The 21,395-nt window shown below is 42.2% G+C and overlaps 1 protein-coding gene across 3 annotated transcripts in view; it reads left to right on the plus strand.

Annotated features, from left to right (window-relative positions):
- The window catches only part of LOC117767542 (metal transporter CNNM4), a 34,653-nt gene extending 14,496 nt beyond the window's left edge, over nucleotides 1-20,157 (plus strand). Inside the window, exons 2-9 of one of the 3 annotated variants that reach the window (XM_034595285.1) lie at nucleotides 1,957-2,100; nucleotides 2,349-2,483; nucleotides 4,375-4,544; nucleotides 12,344-12,440; nucleotides 13,741-13,803; nucleotides 15,720-15,776; nucleotides 17,599-17,777; nucleotides 17,919-20,157. In XM_034595285.1, coding sequence (XP_034451176.1) covers nucleotides 1,957-2,100; nucleotides 2,349-2,483; nucleotides 4,375-4,544; nucleotides 12,344-12,440; nucleotides 13,741-13,803; nucleotides 15,720-15,776; nucleotides 17,599-17,777; nucleotides 17,919-18,173 — 1,100 coding nt within the window. In that variant the 3' untranslated portion in view covers nucleotides 18,174-20,157. Of the gene's footprint in view, nucleotides 1-1,956; nucleotides 2,101-2,348; nucleotides 2,484-4,374; nucleotides 4,545-12,343; nucleotides 12,441-13,740; nucleotides 14,122-14,162; nucleotides 15,017-15,719; nucleotides 15,777-17,598; nucleotides 17,778-17,918 lie in introns of those variants that run through there. The other 2 variants (XR_004614899.1, XM_034595286.1) reach the window with 2 other exon arrangements.
- The last annotated feature ends 1,238 nt before the right edge of the window (nucleotides 20,158-21,395 follow it).

Below are 21,395 nucleotides of genomic sequence, written 5' to 3' on the forward strand. Positions count from 1 at the left end.
AGCTCTTTGCAAATCCCATTGATCTGCGTCTCTTTTTGGAAACAAAGATAGTCGACGGACCTTTGTGATTTCTCGCTGTCTCTACCTCTTCCTCTCTTTTGTTTCATCCCCTGTCACGCCACGGTAGCTTGGCGGTTTTGGGCACATGGAGAAAAACAAGTCTGTGTAGTAAAACAGAAGAGAAGACGACTCCTCCTATATTTAGGAATCGACTCACTCGCCGTCACCTGCTCAAATCCAATCACTTAATGCTGTGTGTGTGGTGTGTGAGAGTGTGAGAGAGACACAGAAGGTCATTTACACCAGTTGCTTGCATGTGCTCCCCGTGTTTGTGTGGGTAGAAGGAAGGAACTGCAGTCGGTGATCGAACCCGTTATATCCTACGAGTGCTTCCCTCTGGCAACATCATTAATAATTTAGAGCATCAGCGGGTTGAACTCAGCGCTCGCTGGGACGCGGCGTCTCTCTGCACTGTGAAGGCTTTGTCATGTGGAGAATGTGTGTGTCTGTCTGTGTGTCGTTGTGTTGTACAGTAACACTTCAGCGACCAAAGTCCAGACCCAGCCCCGGCTCTAATGACCTGTACACATTAACAGGCTATTTGTGGTGCAAGCGGAGCGTGTGGGCAGATGGGTTAATGTTAGAACAGAACCGTTGTCGGACAGGGAATCCAACACGATACGATTGTTTGTCGTGATTTAAGGGGCTTGGCAGCGCGCAGTTCTGGCCTGAGTCACAGCAGCTTTACGAGTTCTGCAATGTGTGTGTGTGTGTGTGTGTGTGTGTGAGATGTCGTGTGTTGAAACTTCAACAGGAGAGAGTGCAAACGGTGATAGTTTCTAACCTGCTGTAGTAATCTGAGGGGAAGACGCAGAACGGAAACAGTCAGTGTGGGGGTGTCACAGTAGCTATAGATGACATGTAGTTACAGACAGGAAGCATCTGTCTCAACCTGAATGTCACTCAGTGGAGCGCACGTCTCCACTGAGGCCTTAACCCTTCCATATCAGTTCCCTTTTAAAGATCCATGAATTTATAATATAATACAATTCATGAACTTATAACTTGCTGAAGTATTTTTGACTCTTGCTGCTGTAATACTGCAAATGTCCCTGTTGTGTGACTAATAAAGCATTTCTTATCTTATCTTATTCCCTGGGAATATCATGGAACCATAAAGAGAGTGATTTAAAAACAACCCCTGGTTCCGCCCCCTGATCCAGATCTGAACCACAATTTAATGGGTTCTAACCTGACCTACATCACATCCTTCACATCCATCCACTCGGTGCTCTGTCCAGTAGTTTTTGTGTAATCCTGTTAAACCAAGAGACAAATAAACAAACAGCGATGAAACATAACCTCCTTGGTGGGGGGGTGGGGGGGACAGAGACAGACAGAGACTCGAGACTCTATCTTTACATTTCATTGGTCGTTCTGTGTTTTTCATTGACTGGTTCTCTCTAAAATCGACTTCATGACTCCACAAGGTCGAACAACTACATCTGAGTTTTTCATTAAATGTTTTGAAACCTGCGTTTTCAGAGAGTGGACGATGTGGATAAAATCTTCTACCCCAGGAGGTGTAATTTAATATTGATAATTCTGATGATTTAATGACCCGACTGGAAAGTTCTGCTTTTGGGTGATGTAGAGTTCAAACAAAAAGAAAAGTAAAAACAAAAGTCAAACTGTCCCCAGTCTGTCAGTTGTCTTTTCTACGCTGTAAGAAACATTCAATGCACGACTCAATAATATCATGCAGTTCAGTTTCTGGTTGTAAATTGTACTGAAGTTCTGCATTTCTTCAGTTTTTTTTTATGATGCACATCTTCTGTAAAGGACACAGACAGACAGACAGACAGAGATTTCTCCATTCATAATTAGTTAGATGCTTGTGTGTGGAAGGAATCGATGAATAAATGAAGTAAAGCCGCTTGTGTTTGTCTCCCTCAGGAAAGTCCCACCTGGCCATTGTGCAGAAGGTGAACAACGAGGGGGAGGGAGATCCCTTCTACGAAGTGTTGGGCCTGGTCACCCTGGAGGACGTGATCGAGGAGATAATCAAATCAGAGATTCTGGACGAGTCGGACCTTTACAGTGAGTTCGACTTTGCTTTGTTTATCAGGTCTTATCACCGGGCCAGTCACCCAGTCTGCAGATAAAGATGTTTTCATCCTCATGTTAGATATTTCATTAGTTTATTATTCGTTATCTTATTGTTGTTGTATATGAAAGATGCACGTCAACACAGAACAACCAAGATGATTCACAGTGTTGCTGTAAAACCACGATAATCCAGGTTAATGAATAACTGTGTGTCTGTGTGTGTGTGTCTCATTTCTCAGCTGATAACCGCACCAGGAAAAAGGTGGCGCCCAATAAGAATAAGCGAGACTTTTCTGCCTTCAAGAACGAGAATGAGTCGAATGTGAAGATCTCCCCTCAGCTGCTGCTCGCTGCTCATCGCTTCCTGGCTACAGGTGTGTGTTTTATCTTCAGGACCTTTTCAGCATAAACACTGACCGGGAGGGGGGGGGGGTAGCTGTATGTCAAGTATACGTTTGAACATATGTCTAAGTTATGTTGCTGCAGATTCTCTCATGCTTCCATCTGACAACCAAGGCTGTTCCATTACAGCGAAGAGGTTATGTTTGTTTATTTGGACGATCTATTTATGATCCATGCAACATTCCAGCCTGCGCCTCCCGCCACAAGAAGACACTGGAATCCAGCCAGCTGCATGGATGTGATGCCATCGCTGCCACGCTCCGGAACGTGTTGCGGTGTCTGCTTAGCGAGCGTTGGCTGATATGCTCTGCCAGAGGCAGTTAGCACTAGCCGCTGCTAGCGTGACCTAGCACTTCCTCGATCTCCCAGACACTGTGGTGTAGCAGCGTGCCAGAGTCTTCCTCTGCAGGCATTACGTCAGTGTCTGCTTACGTTGTTTCTGTTTTCTTTCTCAGGATGTTGGTCTCATTTTTCTTACTCGTTTCATTACACAGGAATTCGCTTTTTCATTTTTTTTAGAGGTTCTGTTTGGTCGGTCACGCATTCCAGACCAGGAAGTTACTGTTTCCTTGTTTATCTTGTAAAGATGAATGATCACTTCCCAGCTGTTTTTAGATGTTTGGGTCTGATTTCTGTTGCCGCGGACATGAGACATCTGAAGTATCACTGGCCTCGGACTGAAGTGTTCCAGATTAATGTAACGCTCAATCCGAAAAACAAACACATTAATAGGCTGTGAAACGTATTCCATTCAGTTCTATGTCCTTGTGTCTGTACGTATCTACGTGGGTGAGCCGGCGTTGTATTGCCTCTACATTTAGCTCGTATGATCCTCGTCTGTTCTGCACCACGAAGCGTACGTCTTTCAACATTGACGTCAGATCTTTGCTCCACTGATGCCTAAAGCTCAGTCGTCAAGTCAGTTCATCCCTTGTGAATTCCAGCACTGGACTTGTATGCCTCGCCTCTCACTGTGTGCTGCAAAGGGTTTTGTTTGCATGCTGGAGTCTTTGTTCTCCGTCTGGGTGGAGACCGAGGCACTTATGTCTGAGCTCTGGTTGCAACAGGCCGACTCTCAACAGAAATGTACGAAGAACAAACACATTTCACCTCTTCACCTTTTTAAAAGGGGGCAATGCACATCAATCATCATCGCTGTGTGTTCAATGTTCTAGTGCTACCAAGTTGAAACCAGCAAATCATTAGACTAAAGTCAATGTCCCATGTGCTTTTCTTTCATTAGCGTGACAAAGAGCTGAACTTTATTTGAATGCATCTGAAACTTCTAACACTAATTCACCCACGTACGTTTATTTCACTGTGTTTACGTTTAATGCTTCGTTAAACCCTGCTCATTGTTAATTGTTGGTTCGCCTGTTGTATCAACAGCATCGTGTATGAATCACACATATTTCATCTGGTACTACACTCAACCACATGAATGAGAGAGTGGCTGAATCGCTGTTGGGTGTCAGCCAATCCACCTAAAGTAATAAAAGTAATAAGAGTCATAAAGTCCTATTGGCAAAGTGGTTGAAAAGTGTCAGGTGTTAATGGAATGTACGTATTAAAATCTGACTGCAGTATCCACAGATTATTACAGTGTATGTGTGTAAAGTGTGTTCAAATGTTCATATTTCTTGTATGTTTGGTTATGATTATTTATTTGATGCAACAGAAACAGGATGAAATGTCATGATTGCATGTATCAGTGGATCCTCACTTCCACGGCTCCGTCCCTCAACCTGTACGACACAGACACTGAGTCCAAGTTTGGAGGACGTGGAGACATTCATCTTCATATACAGTTTATGATCTTTAGCTTCAAGCTAATGAAAAGGTCTCTCTCTCTTCTTCCTGCAGAGGTGAGCCTGTTCAGCCCGTCGCAGATCTCAGACAAGGTGCTGCTGCGAATCCTGCGGCACCACGAGGTGATCCAGGAGATCAAGTTTAACGACAGCGACAAGCGCTCGCTCAATCACTACGTCTACCAGAGGGGCAAACCTGTGGACTACTTCGTTCTCATCCTGCAGGTATGAAATAATACTGCTACTTGTTTATCATCCGCTTGGGTTCTGGGAGTTTCTCTGGCTGCTGTCTCAGGAAAGAGAGAAAGTAGTTTTGGCTCATACTGGATTCAGACTGAAGTTGTTTTGGATTTCTTATTTTTTTCCACATACACCCACACACACACACTAATAGTTTAAAACATCCCCCTACACACTCCCACATACACACCAACACATGTGCAAACAAGGTAAAAATCTACTTTTACACAAACTTGCATTGTCAGATGACTGATGAGGCCTTCAGGGGCAGTGTTTTCTGTGGGAGAAAGGAGCTCCCTTCACCACAGACCTTTTTAACTTTGCAGAACTTTTACCTGAACAAAAAAAACTATATAACACACTAGAGGAAAGAAACACTGGAAAAGCAACATATGTCTCCTTTAACGTTTAGTTTATTGACAGATATTGAGACCAGGTGCTTGAGGAAAAGGTTTAAAAAGTCTTGAGTCTTTGTTGTTATCGCAGCAGCAACAGTTTGGAAGTGTCAACTGTTTCAAAGTCAATTAACTCTGCAAGGAGATTAGTCGTCAACTTTAAGGTTTTAAAGAGCCAGAGCTGGTGCAGTGCCAGGCTGACGGGAGACGGTAAGAACGGAGAGAGGGCGAGGTTTCCACAGCTGTGACCTTGAGCTGAGCGGGTGTGATGGAGGAGGGACGTGACTCTGCTCCTGAAGGACTTCACTAATTGATCCCTGTTATGTAAGATGTTGGCAGGGGGGGGAGGACACCATACCCGCCTACTGTCAGTCAGCTGTCAATACACTAATCCCTCACACACACACACACACACAGCCTGAGAGTCTCTACCTCCCTCTGTATGTTCACACACTGTAAACACACAAAAGTCACTGACGCCGCTTCTGCACGTTTGTTGTATCTGCTCTGTGTACATGTACACGTGTGCTTGGATCCCACAGGCTGGGAAAAATGACGCTCCATTGTCTTAATCTCACACACATTCACTTCCCACACGTCAGTCGTGTCATTGTCCCCAAACAGTCATTAAGCGAGTCAGATAATCCGGGATCTGTTTCAGCTTTCTCCTCGCCGTCCGTCTTAGTGGGGTTTTCGCCCTGTGGGAGGTCGGACGGCGTCGCGGAGACCCCACATGTGGAATAATCCGCTGAGACCTTTTTTTGTATGGGGAGGCATCTAGTGTCAGCATGCCAGAGAGGGAAACTTTCCACCGCTGCTTTGTCTGAGAGAGATCCTGCTGGAGCCGGGAGACGTAAATAGTTCAGTGTAGAGAGTTTGATTATGGAAAATCCTCTGAGTTTCAGTCAGATCTAAAAAAAAAAAAACCAAGTCGGTTGTCTCTATTCTCACAAAATGCTGCTTTGCTTTCTGTCGGTGCACTTGTGTCAGAGTATGTCTCATTTTAGATGTAGTTTAATTTCAAGGTCTGGGATACAACAACTGTATCATCATTCACATTAAATGCGCTGTTTTCTATGGATCCTGTGCTGGTACATATTCTCATATACAAATCTTCATATCCCCTGAAATTTGAGTTTTGGACGGGCCCTTGAGGAGACGGCTTGTGGAAAAGTCCGAGCTCGCGCTGCCCCTGTAAACAAAATTCACATTCCAGGAGGGCTGGTTTGGAAATGGAGGAAACTGAACAGAGAGAGAAGGCAGAAGAAGAAAGATGCAGAGAAGGTTTTTGACAGTAGTTGGTTGTGATGCGTGACAACAGCTTATTGATTCTAAAAAAAAAATCTATATTGTGAGTGTTGGTGTGGAGGGAGTACAGGCAACGTCGTGCCCAGGTGAAAAGGAACGACTCACTGCCAGGATGTGGCCACGTGGCGGGATGTGGAGCGTTTATTGATCTTATGTAGGTTTGTTGTGTACAGAGATTGACTGACTGTGCATATAAAGGTGCGGAGTTGAAAAAGTGTATCTTTCATTCTGTGTAATATAGATGACCAGATTTGATGAGGAGGAAGAATTAGACTAAATAAATAAAGACTGACTGAGCTGATCTGTCAGAGGTCAAGGGGGCAACAAAAATATAATCCAAACATACACTATATAAAGATGGATGACTGGCTGCTGTATAAGTCGTTATAATAACATAACATCAACATATCTCATTCATCAGAAAACTATTCCCAGTTCTATGATGTCATTTAATCAGAAAATGACGTCATGCGTGGATCAGAAATACATTTTCCCCAGTGTCTCTGCTTCCTTCAGGACTGTAGGCTCGATGTTTCTATAGATCGGGAAATGTATTTATGATTCTATGGTAGGAATGATGTCATCATGACATGACATCATCTTTAAAGACTGGCTGCTCCCATTGTGAGAACACAGTTGGAGTAACAGATTGAATGCTGGGAAATACTGTGAACAAGGCACGGGAGGTTCGCTGTGACTCTCCAACACTGAGTCCTGTAGAGAGGAGAGATCATGAGAAATAAAAACACGAGATACAGATAATTCAGTGTCCTTGTTCCACTCCTTTTATAGCGCGTGTGCATGTTTTTCCATGGTAGTGATGTTCTCTGTCTGTCGACAGGCTGTTTGTTTATGAGCAGCGTGATTCATGCCTCTGTAAAGATGCTCTGTGATTCTCACAGTGTCAGGATCACATCGTGGTTCTGGAAACTTCAACCCGGTCATGATCTTGGGAAATGTTTTAATGAGATCAATTCCGGACCAAAGAGATGTGGGATGTTTTCCCCCCTCTACTAAATGAATTGGGTTTCGTTAACTTTAACTGTGTTGGTTAAAAACATTTGGCTGTAAAGTATCTTTACTCCTGAGGCTTATAGACCTTTTTGAAAAAACACTTATGACATTTTCCTTCGCTATTTGTTTGTTGTTGACAGTTTTCTAGGTGACAGTCAAATCTAGATTTTGTAGGTTTTTACTGAAAGATTCTAGACGGTGTCTTCTCCTCCTCTAAGGTAATCTTGAGTTCAGGGGAACTGAGCCTGTTTCCTTTGTAATGATAAAGGAGGTGCACTGTGCTTCCCTTTCCGCTCCTCCCATAGTGCACCATGGTCCACCCATCATTCCCAAAAAAGAAATGATTGACTTTATTTTCTTAAGCTATGTCTAAAATAAAACAAAAAAACTGGTTTCTGGTGTTGTGGTCATTTTCATTATTGAATAATTGGTCAGTGACGAGTGGATGTCCTCAGTTTGCTTATTTTGTCTAGACCAACAACCCCGAATTAAGTTTATTTATTCTATAAATACTATCGATGTAGCTGCTTTTCTGGATAATCACAGAATTGTGAGCAACTATATAAACACATCCGCTGTGTGTGTGACCTCATACCATTGACACTTGAGAGTCAGAGAAGGGTTTGACTTTACATTGACTCATAGTTCGTGCTGCGTAAGTGACTCTGTGATCTTGCACAGAACTGACATCAACCATTAACTGAAGTCAGTGGTTCATTTTGTGACACATGGTCACAAACCACTAAACACAGAGGCCTGTGACAGACACACACACACACCCACACCCACAAACCCACACCCACAAACACACACGATCGCATTGCCTGATTTGCTGCTGCTGTTTTTCTTATTATTCTTTTCACCACCAATGGTGTTTTTTAATAACCTGCCTAAAATGTTTAATTAGGCTTGTTTAAAACCTGTGATCACAGATATCTGCAGGTGTTCAGTATAATAGACTATTTCAGGTCTGACTGTCTTCCTCCTATTTCCATAAAACGACTTTTCTTACCTCCAGGCCTTAAACAAGCTCGACTGCTCCTCTGTGGTTACTGACTCCACGTACACCTCCTCTCTGGCAGCGGAGGGTAATTGATCAATCAAGGCGAGAAAGAGCAACGTGTGTTTTAGAAACAGGACAAAAGCATGTCGGCTCGAGACGTCAGCAGGGACACAGAGTTCTCTCACAGGCTGGTGATGAGTCATAGCGCACAAACCTGAACTCCGGCCAAACCCACCTACAGCGCACACCTCACACACACACACACACACACACACACACACACACACACACACACACACACACACACACACACACACACACACACACCTGTTGATCGTTAAGCTGGGACACAGCCCCAAGGTCGTGTTCTACTGTAATAATATATTAACTTCCTATTTCCCAAAATCCTGAATAGTGACGCTGTCTTTTTCGTAGCAAGTAATAAAAATATAAAGTTTTTTTTTATGATAACTTCATATCTTTGGTGAAATCTGTACCAGTTTTATTAAATGCAGTGGTATAGTGTTCTTTTCATTATTAACAATGACATCACAGCAGCTGTTAAAGTAAAATTCTCACTGTTAAGAAATGAGAATCATCATCTGTAAGACCGAGTCCGTGATTGACCTGCACGCTCGATGCCTGTTTTCTAATAAGAGCCCACTGTGGCTCCAGTATGTTCCTATTAGTGTTGACAGGCTGCACCATGCCAGTTTGGGAGAACAGGTTTGCCCGGAGCCTCCCTCTGTTTCTATTCACGTCTGAGTTTGTGCACGTGGTTCAGGTCTAAGTATTTGACCCCAGGCGCACTGCTCACACATGCTGGGTTTGACCATATGTTGGGAGGTGATTAGCAATTTTCCCAGTCTACTGATACATTATAAGTGGCAGGAAGCTGGCGACGGAAACGAGGAGCTTTAACCTTCGTATTAAGGGTCGAATGAAGATGTCACGCTGCTGCAAACCTCTCGGTCTTCAGGTGGACAAATGTAGGATTATGAAAGGAAACGTCCCAGCAATGTGATGTTTGATTTCGTCGGCCAGTGGCTGGAGGCATAATGTGTTTCGTTGTTTGTCCGTCCGTCACATTCTTATGACAAATCACAAGTTTGTTACAAACTTTCCATTGGACGCAAAGAGGAACTGATTCGATTTCAGTGGGTGAAGGTTAAAGGGTCAAGGTCGCGGTGCCCTCATGTTCTTTTAAACCACGTATATCAAGAACACCTTCTTTACATGTGTTGCAACATTCATTTGGACTCATGGATGACCTGATAGGAACTTCGTGTCAAAGGTCAAGGTCACTGTGACCTCGTAAAACTTTTTTTTTGCCTCGTGAACGTGTTATTGTAAGAAATCTTTGACATGATTTCTCGAGTGTGACTTTGGGAAATTACTTCACATTCTGACCAGTCAAAGATGAACTGATCAGATCTCAGTGGCCAAAGGTCAAAGGTCAGAGTGACGTCATATGAATGGATACAAACAACCACAGTGCGCTAATTCTACTTAACTCTACTCCTTATTTATTATTTGAGGACAACAATTTGTGATCTGAGAACATGTTTGTTTTTTTTAACCATATTTAGATTGAGATGGTATCAACCATCAAGGATTGATAAACATAAATATTAATCACAGATTAACCAACAGTATAAATAACTGGTAGTTAAACATTAAACAATTGCGTTGCACTCATACCTTTTTTATTGATGTGTGCGATTACAGAGAAAGCATGTGTTGTAAAAGTCATGACAAGTTTGTTGTTGGATGATTATGATGAGGATGGGCAGCTGCTCGTCTACACCCTGGTTTAATGAAGCAGGCCTGGAGGTGTGGAACAAAATCAGACTACGTTTTCCTTTGCACAAAAGCATTTTTACTTATTAACACGTGGCTTCAAGATCAGAAACATGAAGCACACATGTTCCTTATCCTTAGGTTTTGTTTTGAACCACTGTCCTGTTGGACAGTGGTTCAAAACAAAACTGAATTACTGAACACGTTTCCCCGAAACTTGGTGGAAGGGTTGGATGAATCAGGGAAGGGAGTTTTTGTTTTTTCTCAACATTTTCCCAGGGAATAATTCATAGATCTTGATGGGAAATAAGATATTTGGGGGTCTGATATCTGAGAGTGTGAGAACGTTAGGGCAGCTTGTCTGAGTTTTAGGGAGCTGTAGGGAGCTGTCCATATAACTTTCCATGAAACTCCATATTTTAGGGGCTGATATCTATGCGTGTCTGACTGTATTTTGATCCAAATAAAAATCTGGATCTAGCGGTTTTAAATGTAGTTTAATAAGGGGTAAAAACCAGTAACATTCACCCATGTGGCCTTAGTTATAAGGCTTGTTTGAATTTAAGGCGACTGTTGGGTGGAGGTATGCTAATGTTTCTACAATACTTCATTATTCCTTATGCATCCCAGATTTCTACAAATTCTCTGCAGCTGAGTTATGAATATATATATATATAACATTTCTCAAATCACTTTTGACTGGAGTGGTTAAACCTCTATTTAATAACACTTTGATTCAGGGTCTCGATCCGACGTGACAAACGAGGTAAACAGGGGTGACTTTGTTCAGGTCTCCACCTCTGTGCTCTGACGGTAGCTGCAGCTGCAGATTAGCGGCGCGGCGGCGTGGACGAGTTTAGGTGTGATCACTGTTGACAGTGGTTGCTGAGCGCTTGCTGCTGAGCCGCGGGGAGATGTTGTGAAGTCAATTCAGCGCAGCGTTCGTGATGGGAGCGGCTCACTTCATTCAGTTCACTGCAGGAGGTCTTAAAGAGAAACGTGCACAGGAAATTATTAGTGATTTACAAATATCTGTGTGCTGGATTCACATTAGTAAAAACAAATACAACCTTGTTTAGCCTCATTGACTCGTTGTCCTGTAGAAAGTTGTACATGAAGACGGGATGCTAATTTTTAAGTATGAAGTTTAGCCTGAGAGAAACATAAACGATATTATTGATTTTTATGGACAAATCAAATGCAAAATATTCAGTTTATTCTCCACAGATCCGACTCTGTTGGGCGATAACTCATTAACATTATATGGACTGTGACGGTCCTTATCCACTCGTCCCTGTCGGACGCAGCGAGTTCTGTCCACTTTCCTTCCTGTCGCTTTTTGATTTTGCCACCTGTTCTGCTTTTATTAGTCCAGGGTGGAGGGAAGGAGAGAAGGAGGAAAGGAGGGAAGGAGGGAAGGAGGGATGACAGTGTGGATTAACTGTGCTGTGTTGTTGCTGCAGTTCACACATTCCAGCGGGCAGATTCGGGCCAACTGTCTGTACCAACACGGAGGCCTCCTTCACCCCCTCGTCCTCCCTGTCCTCCCTGTCCTCTCGTCCATCTCCCTGCTTTATTCGTCTGGCTGACATGTGACCTCAGATTTAACCTCATCTCCTCACATCACTCTCACAGCCTCATCTACTTCATTTAAAACTAGTGAACCTTGATTCACCTTGGTTCATATTAGATTGTGATTAAGGCCAAAGTAAACATGTCACCTCCCACTGCTGATGCAGGACTGTCACAGATCTGCTGGCACCTGACACTGTGCCGCCCTCTAGAGGCCAAGCAGTGTCAGTTTATATCAAAGTTAAAGTCAGGGTTTCACGGCAGAACTAGTTTTTCTCTGAAAGTTATCGGTGTTAGACCAATTTATTATTTGACCGATTATTCAGGACTATCTGTGGCATTTTAAAATAATCTTCTTATACTTGAATAGGAGTATGTAAGCACTTGCTTTTAGATATACTCAAAGTATTAAAAATACAAGTACCTGCTGATTGTATTCCTGAATGCAACCCTAACCCTGCTGCAGGAGGCGGGGTCTAATGTGAGCTGCCCGCTCTAATTGGATCAATGGATCATTGATCGCTATTGTTTAATTAAAAAAATATATAAAAACCAATGTGAACGTATAGCGTACTGCTTTGTAAAAATGTTTTGGAATAGAAAGGGAAAAGAACTTAAGTACAGATGCATGAAAAGTGTACTTGCATAACTTCTTTAACGTCGTCCATGTTTGTTTGTGTTGTTGCTCTCAGGGCCGAGTGGAAGTGGAGGCTGGTAACGAGAACATGAAGTTTGAGACCGGACCTTTCTCTTTCTACGGCGTCATGGCGCTCAGTGCTCCCACACTAGGTGAGTTCAGAATCTCCATCACTCCTCTTCCTCTCCTCTTCCTCTCCTCATTCTCTCCTCATCTTCTCCTCTCCTCTTGTTCCTCTCATCTCAACTCGTCTCCTCATCTCCTCCTCTCCTCTCAATCAGATGCTTCTCCTGCCACCTAGTGGCAAAATGGTAGATAACTTTGCAGCCATTAATGTCAGGAGGATGGTAGAAATTAAAAATGTAATTGTTCCAGTAAACTATTAAACAGTAAAGGAAATATCAAGTCACATTTTTTTAGACATATTTTTCTTTACTTTCTGACTTTTCCAATTTTTTTCTTTAAGGACATTAATTAATCAGTTACAGTTCATTCCAATCAATGAAAATATAATCTTTTTAAATTATAACAAACCAAAAAGATAAAAAAGTTCCTCTTTTATTCACATTTAAAAAACCTCTTTTCTTTATACAGCTTCAGTAACAGGGCTCCTTGTTAGAGAGAGAGAGAGAGAACCAGTTATTTATTCATTTATGTGATGACAACACACTACGACATTTGTGAAGTTAAGGGAAGCACGAGAAAACGACGAGAAGAGGAAGTGGTTTTTTCATCAAGAGAATAAACTGGATAAAGTTGAACTATTTAGTAAATATCAAACTACTGATTTTAGCACATATTACTACTGTGTAGATGAACTGGTAAAATTGTTTATTTCGAAACAGGTTTAGTAATAAGGAAAGTCTTCCTTAGTTCTCTAAATACAAAACTATTTCCGTTTATTATACTGAGGTATTTTGGAAATCTGGTCATTATTACAGGGAACTGAGGAAGTAAAAAGTCCAAGAAAACATTGTGTTCTTTTCTACTGTATAAAATGAAAACCAGATTTTTTTTTAAAGTGCGTTTTCCCTTTTTAGGAATAATACAAACTTTTGCTTGAGTTCACATGTGGGGAGGCTCATATCTTGGATTTCTGAAATTCCTTCTGCTGATGCACCATCATCCTCTTTCCCTTTCTCTCTTTGTCACCTTAAAGTTCTACAGGTGTTTCGTGTAGAGAGAAATGTGTGGTGCTTGTTTTGTTTTATCAGTTTTTCAACGTTCCTTCTTTCCCACCAGCGTCGGCCTCGTTTTACCCCAAAACTCACTTCCTGTCAAACACTGTCTTTGAGTGAAGCAGCATTCCTCCATGGTGTTGTGTGTGTCGTTGCCCAGTCTGGAAGCAGACCTGTCTCTCTGTCTCCCACTGTCTCCCACTGTCCCACTGACTCCCTCCCTCCTTCCCTCCATCCTCCTTCCTTCCTTCCTTCCTTCACTCTCTCCTCTCAGCGGCTGCACATCGTCCTCGCCACCTCTCCTTTAAGAGGTTTTCTCTGTTCTCTCGGGTGCCAGGTAAACTCCGGCATGTCTGGGTACTTTAACACCGAGGATGGGCAGGGCTGCGGAGTGGGTGGGTGGGGTGGTTCTGGCTCTCGATTAGAAAAATCTGTTTATCAACTGCCACCTAGTCACAGAGGGCAGGAAACCGCTTCTTTTGCACAACTTTCTATAAGTTGGAGCAATGAATTCTGGGTTGCACTTCTGTCTAGCTGTCTTCTTCTCCATGTGATTCAACGTAGCTTTAACCTTTAAGCACAGCAAAGAGTGCCATGATTACTTTTTTGGTAAATAAGCTCTTTGTTCAATAAACACAACCTCATCTGAACCTCAGTGTTCAGTCAGTGTTTAGTTTGCATGGCAGTGAGGAGGAGGTGAGTCCGTCACACGTGCAGGTGGAGGTCAGAGGTCACGTTGCTGTTCAACACAGAGTTAAATCAGACTCCTGCAGAAGTGACGATGATCTACAGTTAACGAGAGAAGGAAGAAGATAAGAAGTCAAGTTATCGAAATGAGAGTTTATCCACTTTAGAGCCCTCAAGTTTATTATTAAGTTGTAAACACTCCTCTTTACGATGAGACACTTAAACGATTCATCTATTAGAAAGACGATCTGCAAAAATGATCGTTATAGATTAATAATAAAAGTCATTTGAAAACATAGGTTGTTTAATTTCAGCCCCTCGTATGTAAATATTTGAGTCTGTTGGAGGGAACTGAAGGAAAAAGGAGCCGTGCATGTAGATGTCACCTGTAAACAAACACTGAGATTACACAGATATGAACCATGTTGTAAAGTAAAGAGTTGAACAAAGAGCATATCTGCCAAAATGTCAGCACCGATTTCCCAAACTTGACAGGAAATGATCACATGGCACTAAGAAGGAAGAAGAGAGGGATTGGACAAAATCCTGAGACACCCAGATGGGACTGTCTCCTCTTTACAGGATAAACTCACATTGTTCCTTTCTCTGTTTTACATCCATATTTAGATGTAAGACATTGGAAGACAGAATGTGAAGCTGTTGAGATGCAGCCTGTGATATTTTGTTTATATTTCAGATGTTTTTGAACGGATTAAAGAGCTTTAACTTCTGATTGTCGTCTTTTAGAGCTCAACACGTAGTTTAGAGATAACAAGAAAAATCATTAACCCGCAGCCAGTTCCAAATGTGATCCCAGATCTCAGTGTTGTTTGGAATTGGGTCCCATCATCCACCTTAGTTTTAAAAACACTAACTCTCAGAGCACAAGTAGAGATTTGTTTGGTTTAAAGTCACGAAGATCCAGTAGGAAACATTTCTACAAGGTTCAGGACTTTCTCCATCGCAGCCGAGACAAAAACAATTAGGAGAAAATGTAACGTGTTCATATTTTGGTGACACTTAACTTTGCCTCATTAGTTTGTTTAAACTTAAAAATTCGTTTCATCCATATCTGCAAAAATGCACTTAAACTTCAACTATTTCACTTTTAGGAGATTCAACCTGAAAAATGATCTTTTAAAGCTGAAGCAGATCAGGACATGTATCTATTTATCTTTTTTGTGTACAAAAAACACTTATTATTTGTACATTATTTCATTTATCTGATTAAAGTTTACACTCCACATGAACATGTTTGTGAAACATGAATGTTCAAAGGTTTAAAAACGTCTTGTATCTGAAAAAGCTAAATAAGAACCAGGTTAAACAGGGATTTTGAGCTCGAGATCAATTTGAAGCACAAGTTGGAAAGATTTCGACAAAGAAAAGTTTTCCGCTGAATCTCTGAAAACTATTTAAGTTGTTTTTCATGACCAAGTGAAATCGAACCACTAACTAGAAAAGTAGCCGTTGATGAGCCAGGATTAACTAGATTAACCAGATTAAATAGATTAACTAGTTTAACTGGATTAATGCCCTGAAATCTAACGCGATTGACGTGTCCAGGTAAAACAGTTTCCTATGACTCACTGAGGCCCCCTGCTGGAAGACTCACATCTATGGGTAATAAGAAACATCTGGTAACGAGTCTGCGAGTGTGTGTGTGTGTCTGTGTCTGTGTGTGTCTGTGTGTGTCACATTCATCTGTTGGGTTGGCATCAGCATGAGCTAAACTGTGCGCTTGAGGAAATACATGGAAGTTAGTCATCGTGGTTCTGTTATGTTGGAGCAGAGGTGGAAAATAACAAGCTGAAGGAACCTATTCAGACTTTGAGTGAATTATCAGGTGGCAGCTAAGACTCGGAGTTCAACAGTAAAAGACTCAACCTGCTTGATGTCCTTAAACTGTGTTAGTTCCAGTATTTGTTTCTCTTGGATGCTGTCGCTCCCTTCTAAGATATGATCTTTAGCAATTCTTCATTAAAATGTCCGAACCCAGAGAAACCCCCTGATTTATTCAAGACGTTTGATTTTAATTGAGTCATATCCGCTTTGTGTCTTTTGTCTGTCTCTAGATATAACCTCTGGGCAAACAGTACGACAACGGAAAAACACAGTTAACCAGTTAGTTGTTGTTTCCTTGAAGGTTGTATTGGCCGCTCGTAATGAATCACATCCGTTCATTCCATTTGGCTGCGTAACGTGAATTAGACTTTAATGCATCACCTCAGAGTCACATCAGGAAGTTGTTCCTCGGAAATGGAGCCAACAACCCTGAGGCTTTGTTATTTAACAACTCAGACCAAAGACTCTGTCAATACAGATCTTGCGCAGGGTTTTTATATTTAAGTAACAATTCAAATACTTCATAATAACTTTCTGTGGATTTTATAGTCGTTTTTGAACGTCCACATTTGCAAATTTGGGTCAAGCTAGAAAATAAACAGTGTCCCAACCCAACCGAAAACAATTATTCAGTTATTTATGATATAATTACATTTAATTGCACTATGTGGCATTTGCAGACACTATATGTTAAATATAAAAATGTTTGAACCGAAATAATGACATTTTAATTTAAATAATTGAGTATATATAAACAATTATTATTGCAAGTATTATTACAACTGCATTTTACTATATTGTAATAATAATTTGTCTATAAACCACCTTCCACCTAACGTAGGAGTCATTGTTACTGAGGAATAAATGAATAAACACTTTCTTTATGACTGTTCTCTCGGCTGAACACAGGAAGTTAAAAGGTTAAAGGTTCTGACAGTTTATTCTTTTCTGGCTACATGTTTTCTTTTTCAAAATAAGAGCCTGTACAGCAGAATATTACAGTCGTGAATATAGTTTCCACCTCTGTTAATACGCCTGATCTCAGTCTGCATCCCGCTCTGCTCAGCATTCAATACAAATACTGATTAAATACGTGAGTAAGTAACAAGTTTGGTTGGTGGAGGACATCTTTTAAAAACAAAGATTGAGTCACAGCTTGTTTGGAAATTTTTGTGAGTCATCGTCTTTGGGCGTGAGCGACACAACATGTCGCTGCTGCGTCCGTTGAAGAAAAGGTGTGAACACATGCTCGTGACGCTGTAACTGAACGTTGACTTGTTTGTGTGTGCGTGTGTGTCCCCCACCCCCCACCCTGCCCCTGTTCCTCTTTCAAGTTTAATTTTGTGTTTCTGTTTTAATGTTGTGCGTTATCTGTGTGTTGCGTGTAACATTCATTCATTATTAGGCTGCATCTTAACCTTAACTGCATCTTGTCTGTCGTTGACCACTGAGCCATTAACCCTCGAATGGCTTTGAAGCAGTAGCTGTAGACCGATGACTCCGCCTTGACAGGATGGAAGTTTTGCAGAATCTGTCTTTCCGAGGCTAATAACCTTTTCTATATGTGTGTTTGTTTGTGTTTGTGTGTGTGTGTGGGCAGAGTTTCGTTCTCCGTCTCACCTCAGCGGGTTGAACCGAACAGCGTCTCTGAGCGGAGCGGACCGGACCGAGTCTCTCTCCGTCAGCGGCAGCAACAGCCAGCTCAACAACAGCTTCACCTCGCAGCAGTACACGCCCGACTTCTACGTCCGAGCCCTCAGTGACCTGCAGCTTGTTAAGGTTGGTTATGATGACTTCATATCAGTGAACGCAGCCCAGTTAATCTTATAAAGAACCTTTATCTACATGTTGTGGAGGCTGAACGCAGCCCAGTTGTGTGTGATCCTTGTCTTTAACTCCCCCCCCCTCTCTCTCCGTCAGATCACACGGACTCAGTACCAGAACGGCCTGATGGCGTCCCGTCTGGACAGCACGCCTCAGTCCCCGGAGAGCGGCCACAACACGGTTTGCCTGGATCAGACCACTCCCCCCGCCAACGCCAACGCCACCACCATCACGTACCTGGACTCCACCGCAACGGAGAACGGGCCGGACGAGACGACGCTCCTCCTCCTCAACGAGCAGAACTCACCGCACACAGCCAACCACCACAGCCAGCTGGAACACAACATTTGACCCCCCCACCCCACCCCCCACGTTTGCACGCATGCACTGCTACGCTCGGATATATGCTGAGGAGGAGAGGAGGAGTGTGTGTGTTGGTGTGTGTGAGAATGGGAATGCAGACAAATGCCAGGGCCAGGCCCGGAGAAACAAGCCATGTGCACGCATATCGTTGAATATGCAAGAATTGAACACGACAGACATGCACCCAGACAAACCAAAATGCATCATGGGAACTCTCCTTGTACACTTTTCACATAAAGAGACTCGCCAAACTACAGAACTCATCTAGTTCACTGAAATCAAAAGGATATCTGCATCTGTGCACGTGTGTATGTATGTGTGTGTGTGTGTGTGTTTGCGTGCTCCTCGTGTATTAACTGACGACAAAGATCTGAAGGACCTGCTTCTTTGGACCAGAAGGCTCCTCCCCTCTCTCTTGCCCATCAAAGCAGTCGCTCTTCGGAGGCCTCGCCCATCCTGCGAGATTCGTCCTCGATTTGTTTGTGTGTTTTTACGTGTGTGTGTGTGTGTGTGTGTGTGTGTGTGTGTGGTCCCTAATCAGACTCAGGGAGACTCCCCCCAGTACGGACATGCAAGTGCAGCAGTGGAACGTCTAGAACCCAACCCGCCGCTAAATGTGTAGGACCCTGCGTTCCACCACCCTCACAGCTAGAAGACTAAAGACGACCCCAGCATGTCAGCGGAGCTCAGACAAACTAATATATGATCCATAGACATTTATAGTCAGATATTTATTGTCAAATCATGTGTGAGACTGACACACAAGACTCCTACTGACTCTGTTGTCGTTTGGTTTAGGGGGGGGGGGAGTGTGGGTGGATTTCTACAAGATAAGAAATATACACACATATTTATATGTGAATGTATATTTATATATAAATTCCTTCTTGTTTCCTGTAACGAAGCAGAAAGTAGCCCAGAGCCTTTATCCCCGAGTCGGTGAGAGATTCAGCGATAGACTGTAATTGTGATTAAGACAATCAACATGATGAATGTGTTCAATGTGTAGGGTACGTTAACTGTGGCAGCCCCCCCCCCCCCCCCCCCGGTCATCTGACCTGTCCTCTGCATCTCGATGACAGATCCTAAAAGACGAGATGGGCAGATTTCCGATAAATCAGTTTTCACAGAGGTGAAAATGTTTGATTTACTTTACGAGAAACGGTGGTTTGTGTATGTGTGTGTGTCCGTATGTGTGTGTATGTGCGCGTGTGTGTGACCAAAATGGCCATCAGCAGACTTGGTGGGAACAGAAACCAAAAGAGGGAAGCTTTATCACCCCGTGACTAGAAAATACTATAAGAAATCAGAGATTTTATTTATTTGGTTTAACGTGTGTGTAAATATATATTTTTGTCGATGAGCTGGGGCGAGAAATCAGATTTTTATTTTGCCTCATTGTGAGATTTTACGTGTTCCATGTTCTTTTTGCATTCAGTGGTTATTTTGGGGTTTTTTAATCAGTCGTGGGGGAAAGGGTCACTCTCGCTTAATGAGCAGCGACTTGACCGTTAGTCGTTGTTTTATGTTTCTGTAGCTGAGCACACGGCTCAACCCTGACGTCGAGCAACGCTTTGTCACTTTAATTGGAAAATAATGTGTATGTTTTCACAAAGAATGGGTTTTTTTTTTTTTTTTTTTGCTCACACTCCAGTTAACTGTACAATCTGCTGAGATTTTAAAGTGAACTTTATCCCCAAAAATCTCACACATCATGTGTCATGTAATAGATTTCTCTGATTTCAGAGCCACAGATATCAGATATTTATAATTAAATGTTTTCAGTGATATACAACATGAGAAATAAACCATACATCCAGTTTTTGTTTTTCAAAAATCAAAGTTAATTTTTGCACATTCACACGGTGGAGATTGACCTGTGCACTGACCAGAGAGCAGTGCAACCTCCCTCAGCACCGCGCCATGTTGTTTTCCCACCTAAAACCGTAGAGTGTAAATAAAGATGGACGACGCAGCTCCACTTCTTCCCATTGTACAGAAGTGAAGCCAAAAATGTCCCAGACTAGGGTCGGCCATCTTGTGCAATTTGAAGTAAGCGATCGAGGGGTGAAGCTGCGGTATCGAGGTCCCACCCACGTTTTAAAATCATCAAATAACTAATTAAAACCAAACTTACCAGAAACTCGAACATAAGAGCTGCCTCAAATGACAGAAACCATCTCTGATGTGTTCTTTGCTAACACGGAGGGGGCGGGGTTTATGCCCCACACTGCAGCCATCTTTAAAAAAACATCTTATGTTTAAAACACACTAATCACAGGCGAATCCAACAACCTCCCCTCTGCTCGCTCGATGTTGTCAAAGGGGATTCTGGGAAATGGAGGATGTCAGAAAAATAACTAAGAGAGAAAAGTTGTTTCTGACTTTTCTTTTTCTGTTGCTGCTTTGTGAAATCAACAACAACACGAGATTTCAAACCAACGGCGACATGTTTCCAGTCACTTCATCCAACTTCTGCCGATGAACGAACACTGTGAAGTTTTGTCAAAGTAAAAAAAAAAAGTCAAACTAATCAGAACAGAAACTCCTCCTGTGCTTCGTCAGTCACTGTCAGCATTTTTTTCAGCCTCTGCTTTCAGATTCATGATGACTTCATTTCTGTTTTTCAGTTACTTGGAATAACTTGTTAGTTGTGATGATTGAATCATGGCCTGTTGTGATTTTCACTGTTGGGTAAAGTTTAAATGTCACAATTTTCCAGGTAATCTGTGGATTTCCATAAGTGTTTTCAAAACTGATTTCTGGGTATTTTAGCCAAAGATGTTTCCCTTCAAACCAACACACGAGTTGCATCTGAAGAAAGAAGCTGGTGTCCATTTATTCTTCTGCCAAAAACAAAGTGGTGATAATCTGAAGACTAATTGGACTTTAACGTGTCGTGTTGTTCGCTGAAGCGTCACATGGGTCCGAGCTGTGTTTTCCTCTTTTCATATTTATGCCAAATAATTTATCAATTATTTGAACTGAACTTTGATGCTTTGTCTGTTTGTCTTCTACATCCAGTTTATTATTATTATTTTTTTTTTTTTGGACCCAAAGGGTTAAAGGTCGTTCGGAGGCAGCGAAAGTGAGTTTTCATCGCGCCGCCGTAAAAACACTGAGTGGATGCGTCTCCTTTTTTTTTTTTTTTAAACGTCTTTTTCTTCTATTTTATTTTAAACTGTAAAATGTTCACAACAACACTATTTA

Source organism: Hippoglossus hippoglossus, chromosome 9, assembly GCF_009819705.1.
Source record: "Hippoglossus hippoglossus isolate fHipHip1 chromosome 9, fHipHip1.pri, whole genome shotgun sequence".
Lineage (NCBI taxonomy): Eukaryota > Metazoa > Chordata > Actinopteri > Pleuronectiformes > Pleuronectidae > Hippoglossus > Hippoglossus hippoglossus.